We start from the raw sequence: 18,260 nt of genomic DNA, 5'->3' as shown, positions 1-18,260 counted from the left end.
CTTGAAATCTCTGGAATTGGGTATGAAGGTTGAATGTGGAGGTCCGGACTTGCTCCAGACTGCCTCCAAGTTAGGGCCTGCTTAGACCACTGTCCAGGCAGCTCACATGACCACGTCAGTGCCAGCCAGCACTCACATTCTCCTGCTCTCATTTTCACCTTTAAACCTTTTGAGTCATTTTCCTACCTAAACAGAGGTGCCAATATAACAGATTTCTCTCACTTCTTGACCTCCATCTAAGAGACTAATGTTGACTTGGCACTGAAAATGTAGTTCTGATACAAGTAGGCCTGAAAAGGGCCTTGGAATTGGCCTGTGTTTTATTTTCTAGTGTATTTATCACATGCTAGATTAGTTAAGGTTAAGATAATGGTAGCTGCTCTAACAAATAGACCCATGTATCTCCAACATCATAGCAGGTTTTCCTCATGTATCTTTGTTTTTCTTTTTTCAACTTTTATTTTAAGTTCGGGGGTACATGTGTGGGATGTGCATGTTTATTACATAGGTAAATGTGTGCCATGGTGGTTTGCTGTACAGATCATCCCATCACCTGTCATATATCTTTGTTAAGCATTTTCACAGAAGAATGAAACCTGTCTTCCAGATCTGAAGGCGATAGGGCCAGGGAAAATGAGAAGTGGGCATGCAAGGATGAGGCTCCCTCTGTTCTCCCTAGCCAAGAGAGATGGCATGGTCAATGTCAGAGTTCAAGTGTGATGCAAAAGGTAAATCAGAGGTTGACCAGACATGAGGAAAGACAATTTTAAAAGACAGAAATGAGATGTATCCCAGGCTAGAAAAAGAGCAGAAATGAAGGTTAACATAATAATAAAGTTCAAACTTCTCTGTACATGGCATGTACCTACTTACAAAGTGAATTCATATGTGTTATCTTGTTTTAGACCTCACAAACAACCGGATGAGGTGGCTCAGGATATATTAGTACCCTAATTTCAAATATTCAGGAAATCTCAGGAAAAGTCTGAGAGGCTGAGTGATTTACTTTGGTGAGTAGAAAGTCAGAGTGTAGGCTTTGATGTTGTGCCTCCAACAACAGAGCTTTTTCCCTAACTCATGATTCTCCTGGAGGTTTGGGGCTGCTGAGGCAGAGGGGCTGCAGAGGTGAACAGAACCTGCTTTCCTTCCTTTCCCCCACGACCTGTGGCCGCATCCTCATGATGCCAGCCATGTTCCCATGGAAATCACTTACCAGTGGCAACCTATTCAGAAATGCAGCAATGAATCACTGCCACATGGTTAGGTCTCCTGCTTTTGTGAAACCTGTATCCTGTCCTTTTCAGGGGTCACAGTTTAACAGACAAGATGTTTTATTTTAACAATTCCCTAATCAGACTTTCATTTATTTGCCCACCCGCTCTGTTTTCACTGTCTCCCTCTCTTCCACCTACTCCTGCTCCTCCCACTGTGTGCAGCTGGGTTTGGCCAGTGCCAAATCATGTTTTATTCTCAGCCTGAGAAAGAAATTATGCAAGGTGTCAAGCCTGGCCAGCAAGTGACCCATCCCACCAGTGCCGTTTGATGTTTTAAGTTTACACGTACACCACTCCCTCCCAGAGAGAATTCTTGGATAGACTGGGAAGTACTTTACCACAGGAGCAGGGCACTGGCATTGATAAGAAAGCAGTCAGATAGTGCTTGAAATTTTGCAGAAAGCTCAGTAGAAGACCAGTGCTCGACTGCAAACCAACAGTTCAGCTCTTTCTAGCATCCTCGGCAACAGTCTGCTGTTTTCCCAGGTGGCTCTGAACTAGACAGGAAAATGCAGTGGGCCATTTGTCACTGCCCCAGGTGCAACATATGCATGCCAATTGGTGCATGCAGCTTGTGAGGCCCGCTCCTGCCTGCCCCATGCTGCATCTAGGCCTCTGGGCTTCCCTTTCACTGAGATCAGGGCAGAGTGTGCTTCCTTTCTTCCTCTTCCTTCTGAGTAGGTGATTAGATCCACTCTTCTGAGATTAGAACCAACTCAGCCATCCCCACCATGATCAAGAGTGCTAATGCTCTGTGTAATCCCTCTTACCCCATTTTTAATTCAAGTCCACGGTCTTTCAGGGCTGATGGGACTCATTGCTGGCATGCCAGTCTTAGAATCTTAAGGTTATTCTGATGTGTGGTATACATAAGACATGCTGGTATATTTTTCAGGGAATGCTGAACTGCACTATCATTTTAGTTAGGTCCTAAATTGAACTAGGGCTTAGAGGATCTTGAATGCAGGGTTCTGCAGATATGGCACAAGAGAAAGAGCCAGGGCTTGCTTGTAGAAGAAGGCAAGGTGAGGTTCCTTTTGTTCTTTTATGCTAAACTCAGTGCCCAGCACCCACTATGAATGGAATAAACTGATCAGGTGGTAGATAATATCCCTTTTACCTGTGAAAGAAGAAATGAAATCATCCAGAAGTGAAATTACATATATAAAATGAATTTAAGGGAAGCTCTGCTTCTAGAATATTTTTAAGGGCATTTTATTGTGGATTTAGGTCACACATTTAGAACTACTTCCTTTGACGAGGACTTAATCTAGGTTACAAGTGTGTGAACTTGGGGCTATTATGTGCCTGGGTGACAGGCAATTCACTGAGGGTAGCTTAACTACTGGCAGCCCTGGGTCCCATTATTTACTCTGTGCACCCCCTCCTTACCATCTTCCAGTTCCATCAAGTATAGGGAGGGAGTATTTGGCCCTCTGAGCTGGAGTTATGCAAAACCCGAGAATAGACTCTCAGAGTTCTTCTAGACATAATGATTCCATGCGGCAAGAAGGTCACTGTGTCTGCTTTTCCTGCCAACACACCCCTGGCTCTTAATCTATGGCTGCCTTGTGAAGCAAGAGAGTTGTGCCAGGAAGTTACACTTTGTGACTGTGAAGCATTATGAGAATTTAAAATTATGTCAATGGAGTTTTGTAAGGGCAGGCCAGAGGAGAGGAGTTATGCACAGTTTTAGAAGAGGACGGTCTTTTAACATCTCTTTGTTTTTCGATCTGAAAGCTACCATAACTCAGTTTTTAAAAACAAAACAAAACAACTGTCTGGCCCCAGTCACAAATCAACTCCACCCTGCCAACCCTTTCAAAAATATAAAAAGATATCTACCCAAAAACTTCACTGGGGTTATCCGAATGGTGGGATTATGAGTGACTTTTACTGTCTTCTTTGTGTTCTTCCATAGTTTTTATAACATACCGTATACTAATTGCACTGTGATTTTTTAAAAAAAAGCAAAAAATCCTATTTAAGAAGCAAAACTATACCCTATACCAACTAACTGACTGTGCTGAATGTTCAGTATTGCTGCTCATGAAAATGGCATGAGTGGGGCAGCCCCTGCCTGTGCCCCCACATCAGGTCTCAGACAAGGACTGGAGTCCACAGCCGTCTCCCCACTGTGGATTCAGAAGGGCTGCTGGGCAAGGGCAGACGCAGACCATGAGAGGACTCCAGGCAGCCAATGAGGGTGGGAAAGGGAGGCTGCTGGTGCAAGGTCAGCCAGACACCTCGGCAGCAAGGAAGGGATGACGGTCATGTCCGATTGTTTTAGACAGTTGAGCCTGCTTGACATGTGCTTGTCGGGAGGGAAACTGTCAGTTTCATCAGGAAACACTGCATTCTTGCCCTGAGAACATACAGTTGATGCACATTGTTCTGAAGTTGGGAAGATCCTGTTTTCCAGAACCACAGGGATCAAGGAAAATGTAAGAAGTAGAGACAAATATCTGGGAGAAAACAACCCCTTGCGGAATTACAGGAATGCTCTTGGGGTTTGGGGTTGTGCAAATGACAAGGTATTTCATTTATTTAAGTCTGAGCCTTGACCACCTAAACGGGTTATTGATGTGAGCTCAGTCCATCAACTAATCCTGCTGCTGTCTACTGAGCCCAGGCCATGTCGAGCCCAGGAGCTTGAGGTGAGCAGGCTAGCACTCCTAGCCATGAAACTGTGTCATATCACCTTTGGACAGAATTCTTCCTTCAAGTTTCTGTAAAAACCTGTATTTCTTTCTTTTTTTTTTTTTTTTTTTTGAGACGGAGTCTCAATTTGTCGCCCAGGCTGGAGTGCAGTGGCACCATCTCGGCTCACTGAAAGCTCCGCCTCCTGGGTTCACGCCATTCTCCTGCCTCAGCCTCCGAGTAGCTGGGACTACAGGCACGCACCACCACGCCTGGCTAATTTTTTGTATTTTTAGTAGAGACGGGGTTTCACGTGTTAGCCAGGATGGTCTCGATCTCCTGACCTCGTGATCCGCCCGCCTTGGCCTCCCAAAGTGCTGGGATTACAGGCGTGAGCCACCGCGCCCGGCAAAAACCTGTATTTCTTATGTGTCATTTGCGAACCTATTATTGAATCCAGTGGGGTTCCTCACTCAAGTGGGTCTGACTGCTTTGAACTTGAGGTCATGACCCAAGCCTGCACCACACAGATGGCGAGCAGAATTCCTTGCGGTTTATATGATAAACCATGTGCCTAGGAGGTAAGGCCCTTATTAGTAATGGATTATGTTTAATTGGTGATAGAGATCTCATTCATTACTTTCTTACGTTCTCCTATGTGTTTCTCTATAATGATGCATGTACGTCTGCATTTTAGGTAGTACACAAACAAGACATGGTGCTAATGTATTTATTGTCACGTTCATTAGAAAATAAAAGCTCATTAAACTCATTTTATGAATAACTGGAAGACAAAGCTAAAATAGGTTCCATTTTTAAAGGAAGTTAATTTCAAGATGTATTGAGTAGAAAATTTTATTATGCAACAGATATGACAAAAGTCAAAAGGTGGTACAGTCATTGCGTGATTCGTGTTTGGCAAAAACATGCTAGAACATGCTATTAATACTTGGCCAAATTCACTTTTATTTTTCTTCCTTCTTTCTCTCTCTTTTTATCTTAGTATCTCAGAATGAAACTGCATGGAGAATAAATTGCTTACCAGAAAAAATAGTTGTGAATGTTTTTAGTAATGATTTTAGTAACTTTTAGAGACTGTCAACAAAGACTTATTGCTTCTCTGGCACACAGCAGGGAACTGCTTATCTTCTCTTCAGATCTGGGCCTCAGAATCATCATTCTGTCCCCTCGTGGAAAGCAGGGCTCCTAAATGTTTATATACACCAACATGCTTGCTGTCTTGTTCATACCATATCCGCTGTTTCTTGTGGGCTCTGTGTGTGTGTGTGTATGTGTGTGCACACTTGTATTAAATGGTAACAAGATAATGTGCCACATCTAGGCTACCCCTGTTATTTATATTAAATAATGACATGATGATGATGTTGGTGGCCCATAATTCTCCATTTTCTATTAACCACCCTGCCAAAGTAAACTGTTTTCTGATCTCTCTTAGATGGAAATCCTGTATGAATGTGGAAGCCATTAGCAGAGTAATTGCTGTCTGTTACCATGACAACCAGCCGCTGCAGTCACCTGCCCGAAGTCCTGCCAGACTGCACCAGCTCAGCTGCGCCCGTAGTGAAGACGGTGGAGGATTGTGGCAGCCTAGTGAATGGGCAGCCGCAGTATGTCATGCAAGTTTCAGCCAAGGACGGGCAGCTGCTGTCAACAGTAGTGCGGACTCTTGCCACCCAGAGGTAGTACCACAATTAAAATAAATGAATCTGTAATTGATCCAGAGAACTCTTTGTCAGATGGAAAATGCTAACGGGAATGTAATTAGTGCTCAGGTCTTTGTGTCAGGTGAGAGGAGGTGCTGGGAAAAAAAAAAGACTACACGAGTTCTGTCATTGCCGTTTCTATAGCAATAGAATATAAAGCTAAAATTCACCTTATCGAGATTTCCCCTTAAAGTCATACTTACAAAGAGCCAGGAGGGGAAGGAGCCCACAAGATATGGGGTTTTTATTTTGACATTGTTATGTAATTGCTCTCTTGTTGTCTCCAGTAGGTAACAAAGGTAGTCCTATTGGAACAGGATTAAGAAGGTATCTGATTTCAGGCAACTGAGTCAAAGTGATTGGATTTGTGGGCAAAACTTTTGAAGTGACATTCTTGGTGTGGATGTGGACTGGCATTGCCTGATGGAAGCGCTGTCCAGGGCTACTTCCTGGGCATGTATCTTCTCATCACTTGGAGGTCTCTTCTGCTGTCCCCTCCTTCAGCCTCAATGGTCCCCCATCCCTGACCCTTCACACACACTCTGCCCTATGAAGTGCTATTGTGAAAACCTCCTGAGCCTTCCCAAGTGATGAACTAAAGCCAGAGAGCAGACTCTGAGCAGCTTGGAGACCACTTATCCTGACCAGCACTTTGTCTCCTCTTGTGCTCTTGTTGGATAGGGAGCTATGGGCTTCCAGGCTAATAGGAACTCCTTGGCTTCTCCAGCTTTTTCTCAGAATGGGTAAGTGGAACTTCTAACCTGTGCACTTAGAAGGTGGGTCAACATTGAACTTGCCCCCTGGTGTCGGTGCTGACACTTCTGACCTCTAACACAGGACCAGTCATTCACACCTTATTCTCTTACCTCTGTCTGAGTGATCAGTCAACCCCTCTGGTGTAGACACAGGCCCACAGATCCATGTGCCCACAGCAGGACTACCAGTGGCATCCCACCCTGGGCATGGTGGCCCCCAGACATGGAATCACACTCTGATGCATGTTGTGAACATTGCCCATATGCCCTCCGTTTAAAATCTGTGCTGGTAGTGCAAAGGGAAAAATAGAAAAGCATTTAATATGTAATTTTCTGACTCTTGGAGAACTTTTAACAATTGGTTAGGACTCAGGATGAGGCAGTGACTATCTTTGGTCCTCTGTGAACTGAGATTGTGTGACTGATGTGCCCCACTCACCCTTGCAGGCATCAAACAGCTCACTTGATCAGGAAGAGCAGGCTATGGTTGACGTGGCTGAGACCTGTGAGCCTCCGTTTGTGTGTGTATGTGTCTGTCTGTCTGTCTGTCAGGTATTTTTACCTGCTCTCCCACCATGCAGTACTGTAAACCAGGTTTCAGAGTTTTATAGGCTCAATGTAAATGAAGGAAGCCCAGAATCATGAGTTGAAAAAAACCTGTCAACTTTCTTTTCCCACTCCTGGGCACAAGTAGGCCTTTCAGGCTAGTGGGAGGAAGATCCTTTCCTTTTTCAATCTCCTTTTGGCCTTCACTCATTCCCAGGATCATTCTCGGAAAGGCCTTTGGGAAATAGCAGTTCTTCCGTGGCTGTTTCCATTTGGACCAAAGATAGTGTTCAGGAGGATGAAGGGGCATGTGCCTGGTCACTGTCATCTTTGGGGGGCATACAGAGAGGTAAGGGAGGGCAGGTAAAGAGGCTGGTCCTAGGATTGTCACATATCATGAGGACACATTTTAAAATCTATTGCCCAATGAAGAACAGCAGAAGCAACATAAGACATTCATCAGAGAGGCATGGTCCTCTCCCAGGGCAGGGTACCTCCCAAGAAGTGAGGCCATCTTAGTGTGATCTTTCCATTGGCCACTGACTTACATGATAAGGGCCAAGTTATTTGATTTTCTCTGGCCCGAGATTTTCCTTGAGAGACAGTAGCTAGCATTAAGTAAGCATTTGCTGTGTGCTGGTCCCTATTCTAAGTTTCCAGTCTGGGCTCTCTTTTCACATGCTCACTGTCACCATATGAAGAAGGCACCATTTTTGTTTCCGTTTTAGAGATAAGGAGACTAAAATACGGGGAGGTGAAGTTACTTGCCCAAAGTTATCCAGGTGATAGACAGCAGAGTTAAGGTTTGAACCCAGCCACCCAGCCCTGCACCATGAACCGCTAACTACACTAAGCTGCCTTCATGAAATGTGTAGGAGTGGTTTTTCCAAATTAAAGGCAGAACTCTAGACTGAGGCTATCTCAGTAGGACATACTCATTACTAGCTTTCAGTTTGGTGTCTTTGGCATCCCATAGAGCATTCTGTGAAAGCTCAAAGGACAATCCACCACTCAGCTTTGTGCTGTGGCTCAGACTGCAGTTCTGTGTAGTGGCTGCAGGGTTGGTTGCTGGCTAACTTCCCTCCTCTCATTTTCCCACCCTATTGAAAAGAGAAATGAAAAGAACCTCAGGGTATACAAACGTGTCCTGGTTTGGTCCAAAAGATTCCATTTGTCATTTCAAACAATTTCTCTTCTTAATGATGAAGGATGGTTCTGATTTTTGGATTAGTAGTTGACCTGAACTACATCTATATTCAAGGCAAAAATATCCATTGCTTGTTTTCACTCACTTTTGATCCTGGGCCACACCCAGCTACTTTGATATTGACAATCCCCTATTTCTTTGTGTTGTCACAAGTAGATGACCCAAGTGCTCTAGAGTACCCAGAACCATTTGCCCCACTGCGAAGGTCAAGTGTAAATCTAAGAGGTCCTAAAACAGCTGCCTCTGCAGAGGGCCCAAAGGACAAGAGCTAGAGGGCCATCCACTTGGTGGAGGTTTCCAGCCCTGTGACCAGCAGGTGCCCCTCCTTCTCTTGCAGCCCCTTCAATGACCGGCCGATGTGCAGGATCTGCCATGAGGGCAGCAGCCAAGAGGACTTGCTCTCTCCATGTGAATGTACAGGGACCTTGGGGACAATTCATCGGAGCTGCCTGGAGCACTGGCTGTCATCCTCAAACACCAGCTACTGTGAACTCTGCCACTTCAGGTTTGCAGTCGAGCGCAAACCCAGGCCGTTAGTGGAGGTCAGTAAGTGGGGCACGTCCTGAAAACTTAGCTCTAATGAGCAAATGATGTCTGTTTTTATGCCTGGATCCCAAGCCCTGTACAGCTTTACAGCTTTACTGAAGCACGGTAATAGCTATGTGAGTGTGTGTGCGTGTGTGTGTGTGTGTGTGTGTCTGAGAAAGAGAGATGTAAGCAGACACGGAGAAGGGAGAGCTTGCTAGCTCACTTGGGATCCATCAGTAGAAGGAAAGTAGAAGAAATCAGTATAAGGAGAAACAGCCAGTTTAGAGACTTGATCTCCATTTTTCAATCCCTGTGAAATGGAACAAACAGATCAAACATCTTTCTGTTTGCACACCATCTGCCCAACTTGAAGCAGCAGATAAATGGGCATTTGGGTTGCATATCCTGAGAAGTCTTCATGAAAAAGTATAGCTCTGTAGTTTAATGGATATAGACCTAGACGTCCTGGGTTCTGTGATCTCGGGTTTGTTACTTTACCTCTTGGAATTACTATAAGGATTAAAGGAATTAATATTATAAAACACTTAAAAGAATACAGGGCACATATGCAAGTGTTTCAATAAAAATATCTCACTTGGGAAATTACACACAAATTTCCTTCAGCCAATAACCTAATATTGTTGAACTCTTGGCCAGGTGTGGTGGCTCACGCCTGTAATTCCACCACTTTGGGAGGCTGAGGCAGGCGTATCATGAGGTTAGGAGATCAAGACCATCCTGGCTAACATGGTGAAACTCTGTCTCTACTAAAAATACAAAAAACTTAGCCGGGCGTGGTGGTGGGTGCCTGTAGTCCCAGCTACTCAGGAGGCTGAGGCAGGAGAATGACATGAACCCAGGTGGTGGGGCTTGCAGTGAGCCCAGATCACGCCACTGCACTCCAGCCTGGGCGACAGAGCAATACTCCACCTCAAAAAAAAAAAAAAAAAAGGTTGGATATTGGCAACAGTAAATATTTTAATATATTATGAGCCAGAGATAGCTAAAGGGAGCCAAGACATTGTGTCTATGATTCAGACCTGCTCCTAACTTCCTTGTTTCAACAGCTAACTCAGTGAAGCCCTGGAATGAAAACTAGTGCTGGAAATCAAGAAGTGCTTCTTGTGGACTATTTAATAAGTGTATTAGTGCCCAGGCTTAAGATGCTAGAGAGCTCTGTAGCTCTGTATATACATTCTCTTGGGTTTGACCTTGAAAATTAAATCAAGACCTATAACCGGGGCCTGTTTTAGCTATTATGACTTACTTGGCAAATGGCACAAAACTTATTTGACTTTCCCCAGTACACTCCATGCTTTGCTTAAGAGTCAGGATCTAGTGACCTCTTAATTTAGCCTTCTTGCCACTTGACATCCACTTTCAGAAATTCATATTCAGAAAGGGCCTGTGGGGAATTTGGCCTTGTGCCAGATTCATTGGGATTTAACATTTTAGAACTTATCTGCAGAGGGGGAAATATAATTAAATAATAAACAAAGGAGTTGAAGATTTCTCAAGCCTAATGGCAAAAGTAAAAAGAAGCTTATTTCTCCTTTCCAGAAACTTTGTGGAACCTCCCCAGTTTGATATTGCAGGGAAGCTGGTTTCCCAGACTGAGAAAGCCCTGCTTTGAAATAGACTCCATCCAGCAATCTTTTTAACTAGCACTTCCCCGGTAAAAATCCCAGTGTATATGCACATAATATATAACAAAGTAGGGTGTGTGTGTATTTGTGTGTGCACACATGCATGTACATACCCTAATTTTTCTCAGATGAAATCCATGTGGCAAATCACCCAGTGATCTCTCTCAGTCTCAGAGAGGGTAACATGTACCCACACACAGGGGTCTTCAGAGTTGCTGATGTCAGGTCACAGACTCATTCCTGGATCTTAGGCAACTGTCATTAAACAAGGAAACAAGGCAAATGACCTTGAGAATGTGTGAGGTGCTCTACAAGATTTAGGGCCTCGCCTACAAAAACTTCACCCAAACGGTCACCAGTGATGAAATTTTCATTGCACAAATGGAATGTGACAATTTTCAGAGTTAATGATGATTGAACAAGTTGAAAGTGAAAGGCAAACCTTCCCAAGCTGGGGGAGGCTGGCCGTTTGATCATCCCATGGCAAAATGAACTTGCTGTTTGACCACAAGCAATAAAAAGAAGTTGTCTTTGGTTTCTCAGCTGGAGGACAAATGAGAACCAGGTGCAGGCAGGGTTTTAAACAAATGACATTACTAATTGACTTTTCCCCTCTTATCAGAGGACAGTTTATTCCTAGTGAGCATCTCTTCTCAATACTTTCACCTCAAGATAAACATGCATCTTTTTTTTAAGCGAATCAGCAAAACCTGCCTATTTGGGTTAAGGATTAGGAGTAGTGTTACTTTATTTCTCAGTTTTACTGTTTTAATTGCTTAATCATTACTTTGTTTACCAGTTGGATCTGCCTTCTCATTAAAGCAAGGAAATTCCATAACATTTAATTTCAAAATCGATGTGACAATAACAGCTCTTGTTGCTCGAGGAGGCAGTTTAAAAAGTCATTTATAAATTTTATTTGTCAGCATCTAAACGCTAACGTTGGTTGGAATTACTTTTAACACCTCAGACTTCCAGTTGTCAATAAACCCTCTCAGTCCTTCGTTCTGCATAACTGTTCATCCCCCTTCATGCCACCATTCCTAAGACATTTCTTCACTTCCTTTTCTTATCTCTGCAGCCCACAGTTGGATGTTCATTTTTAACTGGGCAGGAACCCAGGGCTGTTGTATATACACTGGCTGCTATGTGAAGTCTTTTTTTCTGCCCGTAAGGGTGAGTTTCTACTCATGATGGCAAATCAATGGGCTGATTTTCATTGGAACCTCCAAACTGGGCATGCCCTCCTCACTTAGCCACTGGCCATCTGTGTGGGTTGGTTCAACTTCTCTGAGCTTCCCTGTGAAAGAGGGTGAGCAAAGAGCTCTCCATGACATCTTCTGGTCTCTATTTAAGACTAAAAATTATTGTTCAAAAAATGTGTATTCTACACTTGAAATGGATATATTGTATGACGTATAATTAGACCTCAGTGAGTTGACTGTGTGTGTCTACTTACCTCTCTACCTACTTTACCTACCTTACCTACCTACCTACATGGCCAGTCTAAATCTTTTAGTCTCTTTTACCCTAAATATTGGTGAATCCTTTCATGGTCAGTAGATATCTATTTACTACATTCTACTGGATCATTATTCATATTTTCTTGGTGCAAGGTAAGCCAGTATAACAAGACCTAGTTTCAACCCAAGAGCACTACATTGCAATCATCTATATTAGTCAGATGTGGATGAATTTCTGATAAAGTCCAACTAATGCAAATCTCATAAGGTCTGTGTCCAATCACACAAAGCTTGAAAGAAAAGCATTCAAAATGTAGATAGCAAAAAGATAGCAAAAAGGAAGAGCAAATGTAACACACATAAACATACCATGACTTGTTCCCCTGAAATATGTGCTTTGACTCCAGCCTCTTGCCATTAATGCATTTCTGATTGACCAGTTTGCCAAGGAAGCCCATCTTACGACGAGCAAATAGCATGCTTATAACATCAGTTTCTAGTGATGGAATATTTGCCACTAGGCTTTCCTAAGACATGTATTCATAACATCCACCCTTGCCTGGAAAACTCATGAAGTTATAGATCAGCTCAACAATGTTGTGATTTAAATGAAACAGCCAGGAAATAGTAGGAATCTGGAGGAAAGGCCTTCTAGGATCTGATTTTCCTCTGATCAGGGAGACACAGTGATTTTTCACAGTGGAAGTGATTAAGTTTCCGTATTCCTATTTCCTTTACACACAACCAGTTGATTGTTAAGAATTGTATGAACAATTTAAAAGCTGTTCCCTGTGAGTCAGAGGTTTAGCTAAATTGAAACTGAGCATGTTTTCACACATAGCAGTTACCCAGAATAATGAGATATAAAGCTAGGGAGATGAGGATTAAGGATTTTTTTTCAAACTTATTTATTTATTAATCTTTTTTATGAAGTCACTGGAGGACAATGGTTTTAAAGTGTGCCCAGGATTCAGCGTAATCTCCAGGTATACCATGGGGAGCAGAGTTGAAGAGATATGAAGAAACTACTTTGTACCTTGGCACTTGCTATTTAATAGATTCAAGAATTCACTTAGCTCCTAATATATACAGATAGATTATATAGAGATTTTATATATATATACACATGCACATATATGTACACACATGAGACTTAGGTGGGGACATTGCCGGACTCTTATTATAGTTAGTTTGGTTTGGTTTTAATATTCATTGAAGTAAAAATACGAGTTTTGGTTTCAGAGTATTCACTTTCATCAGCAAACACTTGTGGCATTGGAGTAATTAGGCAATTATGTCATAAGGGATATAAAGTGCTTCAAGAAGATTTATAGGCATGAGGACCCCACTCCATTCTTTACATGAAGGCAGACAAGCCCCTTTGTTCATTCTAACCCATTAACGCAGCCTAGTGAGTAAGTTAGTTGGACCAGTATCATAGCATGTCATAAGTGCATTGTATTGGATCAGTACTTTTATTGAGGAATTTGAATGCCTTTGGGTGGGACATGCTCTCTCCAGTTCCCCAGGCCTTGCCTTTTGCTTGCACACACCCAGCCCTCCACCATCTTGCATTCCTTCCTGCATTTACAGTTGAGGTTCCAGGACTGGGTGACTTTTCTCACCTTTAAAAGAGTTCTCTAATACCCTGTGCATTTCTTTCTACCAACACTTCATCTTCCTTTCAGGGTATTATAGACCAAACCTAATGATCTCCTTCCCATTGTGCCCACATTATAAGTGAGCTGAAATGATTGTTTCAAAATCACAAGGGAAATGAACCTCTAAGAGGTGGTGTACCAGCATGTACGGTGGTGAGAGTACAATTATAACATCTTGCACCTGAGTATGCTTTAGTGTCAGCTAAGCACTTTCTTGACCTCTGACAAGGTCGCTGAGCAGGCCATCCCTCGGGCCACCTGCCTCCACGTGTACTCGTGGAACCATACATTGTGCCAGCAGTGGAGATGACATGTCTGATGACCACACCCCAGCAATCCTTGACCCTGCAGTCGTCCAGTCTCGAATTTGTTTCTTGTTTTGGTGGCTGATTTGGCAGTTGCTTTGTTACTTAAAGCTTAGATACAAAGAAGCTGTTTGAAGGTATCCATTAAATTCACAGCTTGCTTCATTAAAAATCACTTCATTAAAAAAGCAAGCCAACCGAAGTGTTCACATGGCCGTGCCAGATGGAAGTGAGCTAACTGTTCAGTGTCTGTGTTTTCAGCCCATCCACTGCTGGTAAAGGATTAATTTGGAGGGAAAATCCAGTTCTGTGTATAAAAAGAATTACATGACCTGATTCTATTATTTTCAATGATTCTGATCCTTGCCGTGAACTTGGGTTGGATACAAATGAGAACCCACATTCTCAAGAGGACCTCTGTCCACCTTGATAGCAGCCCTCTTCGTCTTTGCAAGGACTTCTATGAGCAGAGACACAAAGATGCAAACACCAAGAATTGCTTCATATAACATGTTCATTTTAATCTATGTTTTAAAAAATACAGAAGAGGACAAAGAATAATATAACAAACAGGTGTGTATTCACTATGCAGAATTAACAAACATTAGCATTTTGTGAATGACATACCCTTCAAAGGAATAGCCTGTTGGGGCCAGGAAGAAAACTGTGGTCTTCACCGATTCATCCCTAGGTGTTCTCAAATAGGAGAGGAAATTCAGCCAGGTTTTCCTTAAGCACATCTGGGCCAAGAATAAGAGGACGTTAACAAAAGAGACAGATCATCTTGCAAGATTCCGGACCCTTTCAGCTAACTCCAAATGTACAAACAATTAGTACAGCAAACGTTGACAGCTATGGAGTTCACTTCTTGGAAAGGCAGACAATTAGAAGTTATTCCACGGGAGTTGGGGTGGTGGAGGTGAAGGTGTCATGGGCTGCTGGCAGAAAGCTTTGTAAAGGAGAGTCTGAGAGAGGAGAAGTGAAATGTCGCTGAATAACTACAGCTGGTAATCACCTTTATCCTAAGTCCTGCTGAAATAACAAGGCACAATTAGCTCTCAGGAATTGCCCTGTGTTGGGTACAAGGCACCTGGTTGAGCCGAAGGGAAACAGAAATTGCAGAAGCCCTGGTGCAGATTTCAGAAGCAGAGTTACAGAATACGCATAATGCTCCCTGCTGGGGGCTCCTGCCAGCCCTCCACAAGCATCTTCAGTTTTAGGTGTCGACAACTGACTTTTAACTCCAAAGAAAGAATACATAGTTTTAAATGAATAATGTGTGAAATATTGTGAACAATACATGATTATAGCTAATCCCTCACACCGCCTAATGATCAGTTGTAAACAACTGAGCAGAGAGAAGTATCTTCAGTTAGGCACAGGGAGATCAGTGGCTGTTTATTCACTGAATGAGACCTGCTATGCCTGTTTGTGCAAATAATTTTACTTTCCAGAATAGGCACAGATTTTGATTCCAGTCCAGTGGCATTAATTCATGTGAGTCCATCTATGTTTATCAAGATGTTCACACCCTGGAGTTTTCTTCTTCTTAAATTTTGTTTACCCATTTCTGAGGCAAAGGAAAAATATTACATGCAATATTCTTTGCAATCTAGTTTTATAGAGTTAGGGGGATAGATTTACACTGTGATGGATATGTGAGAAGGAAGTTATGTTGTGCTTGTATACACTTTATATAATCATCTTATTTCAATGTCTCAGGTATCCTTCTCATAGCAGATATTATCCTATTCTATAGATAAGGAAGCTGCAACTCAGACCTAAGTCACTCTTCATTGATCTTAAATACTTTCAGCCTCAGGACTAGTAAGCGGAGAAGGCAAAAGAATAATCCAGGTGGTCCAGGCACGGTGGCTCACCCCTGTTATCCCAGCACTTTGGAAGTCTGAGGCGGGTGGATCACCTGAGGTCAGAAGTTTGAGACCAGTCTGACCAATATGGTGAAACCCCGTCTCTACTGAAAACACAAAAGTTAGCTGGGCGTGGTGGTGTGTGCCTGTTATCCCAGGTATTTGAGATGCTAAGGCAGGAGAATCACTTGAAAACAGGAGGCTGAGGTTGCAGTGAGCCAAGATCGTGCCATTGCACTCCAGCCTGGGCAACAGAGTGAGACTCCATCTCAAAAAAAAAAAAAAAATTAAAGAAGAATCCAGGTCTGTCTCCAAAGCCCACATTCTTTCCACCACACCTGGTGTCCTAGTCCATTCTGGCTACTATAACGAAATACCATAAACTGAGTGGTATAGAAACAACAGAAATGTATTTCTCACAGTCCTGGAGGCTGGAAGTCCGAGGTCAGGGTGCCGACATAGTTGGGTTCTATTGAGGGTCCTCTTCCTTGGTTGCAGACGGCCAACTTCTGACTATGTCCTCATGTGGTAGATGGGAAGAGCTAGTTCTCTGGAGTCTCTTTTGTAAGGGCACAACTGTCAGTCATGGGTGCTCCATCCTCCTGACCTGATCACCTCCCAAAGGCCCCACTTCCTAATACCATCACCTTGAGGGTTAGGATTTCAATGTATGAATTTTGGGAGACACAAACATTCAGACCATTGCACCTGGCTTCCTTCCTGCCTCTGAAGTACTTTCTTTCATTTGCTCATTGGTATGAACCTATGCACACACAGAGCTGAGGGTTTCTTTGCCAATACCCAGCCTTTCCAAGAAACTAGATGTGCTTCAGAAGGGGGAAGATGGGAAAAAAAATTATGAGTAAAGCCCTTGTTTCCTCTTGACACCAGATTTGTCTATTAAGTCAGAGAGTTAGCAGGGAGGGAAGGATGAAAAGGTGGAGCACAGAGGATTTTTAGGGCAGTGAAACCAGTCTGCACTATAATAGTGGATTCATGTCATTATACGTTTATCAAAACCCATAGAATGTTCAACACAAGAGTTAGCTCTAATGTAAGCTATGAACTTTGGTGACGATGTGTCAAGGTAGGTTCATTGCTAGTGACACGTGTACCACTCTGGTGTGGGCTGCTGACAGTAGAGGGGACTGTGGGGGCAGGGGGAGACAGGGATATATGAGAACCCTCTGTACTTTCCATTCAATTTTTCTGTGAACCAAAAACTGCTCTGAAAAATAAAGTCTGTTTTAAAAAACACCCTGAGCTGTGCCAGATCAAGTGCTGGAAGAGTAGAGTGGCACTTCTTTCCTGTGCCTCTTTGTACTCTAGTTGGAAAGCAAAGCTTTTGGCTACAGCACCCTATCAGAAGCCAGAAAAATCATTCTTCATTTCCAAGTGACTTTACATAGCCTTTCTTTTTTTCTTCTCATTTAGTTACTCTTCCTCTGCGTCTGAGTCTTCATTTTACCGAGTCATTATGTCACCAATTCCTTAGGAGGAATCTTTTAACCCAAAATTATCAGAAACCTTTCCCTCTTTTCACGAATGGTTGTGAAGGTTAATCAGTCCTCATGTGGCTGTACACACTTGTGAGACAAATTTCTTTAAAAACTACCATCAAGATAATTCAGATTGGTAAACCTTATTTTGCAACCCATAAAGGAAAACATTGATGTTTCTCTTCAATTATTTGTGGCTTTCCCTCAATTCTTTGCTTCACTTTTTTTGACAGGTGCAGCAGATTTGGGGGAAGATAAGAAAAGACCCCTGTCAGGTCTTCAGGCTTTGCCTTCCTCCTCATTCTTCACGGAATGTGTGTTTCTGTGGCGTGCCTCATCACTGCCCGCCTCCTTTCTTGAAGAGATAGGAACCCTGTGAGATTGTTTGGGATAAAACGGTTTCTTTGCAACCCATTATTACAGAGTTAGAGGGATAGATTTACACTGTGATGGATATATGAGAAGAAAGTTATGTTGTGCTTGTATAACACGAAAGAGAAAAAATATGCTTTTGAAGCTTTTAGTTTGGAATACTAAAAAAAAAAAAAAAAAAAAAAAAGTTTAATTCTTAGATGTGCCACTTATGAAGATGTATAAAGATCTGTTTGTGAAGATTGAGGTCAGATTACAAGAAAAAAATGAAATGTTTTCTACTCATTATTTCATCATTGCTTCACCTCTAGCGATGCTATTATAAATAGAAAGTTGGAATAAGTAGTGAGGTTCAAAGTCTTTTAGGGCTCTGAGGGAAAATGGCTAATATAGCTTATATGAAATGCTGGCACGTAGGAGCAGCAGGAAAGTTGTAAAATAGAATTTATAGGCATTTAAGGACTTATATCTGGGAAGAGTCAGTAAAGCAGAAATTGGGAGATGAAGGGAAAATATGCACCATCCTAGAAAATAAGGTGGCCCTTCCTCACAATTCCCCACTTCCAAAGGCTTTCCTCTTTGCATTATATAGCTGGTAGGTGATGGGAGAATAGGCATGAGAGATGGAGGTAATAAATGGCTCCAATATTTTTCTAAACACTGATTTATCTGCTAAAAATCTATGACTTTAATGTTGAATTCATTTATCAAAATATACCTACTTCAGCTGTTTCTAAGACATGCCTTATATGTATCTGAAAAATCACTC

The 18,260-nt window shown here is 42.6% G+C and overlaps 1 protein-coding gene across 10 annotated transcripts in view; it reads left to right on the top strand.

Moving 5' to 3' along the window:
* Positions 1-18,260, top strand: part of MARCHF3 (membrane associated ring-CH-type finger 3) — a 166,954-nt gene that overhangs the window by 123,529 nt on the left and 25,165 nt on the right. For 5 of the 10 annotated variants that reach the window (XM_065546705.2, XM_015451841.4, XM_005557667.5 and 2 more), the window contains exons 2-3: positions 5,371-5,614; positions 8,484-8,688. In XM_065546705.2, coding sequence (XP_065402777.1) covers positions 5,427-5,614; positions 8,484-8,688 — 393 coding nt within the window. In that variant the 5' untranslated portion in view covers positions 5,371-5,426. Of the gene's footprint in view, positions 1-5,370; positions 5,615-5,925; positions 6,382-8,483; positions 8,689-18,260 lie in introns of those variants that run through there. The other 5 variants (XM_065546704.2, XM_045394877.3, XM_073994147.1 and 2 more) reach the window with 4 other exon arrangements.

This window comes from Macaca fascicularis, chromosome 6 (genome assembly GCF_037993035.2).
Source record: "Macaca fascicularis isolate 582-1 chromosome 6, T2T-MFA8v1.1".
Taxonomy (NCBI): domain Eukaryota; kingdom Metazoa; phylum Chordata; class Mammalia; order Primates; family Cercopithecidae; genus Macaca; species Macaca fascicularis.
The sequence above is the reverse complement of the archived record's forward strand: the minus strand, read 5'-3'. Positions and strand labels throughout refer to the sequence as shown.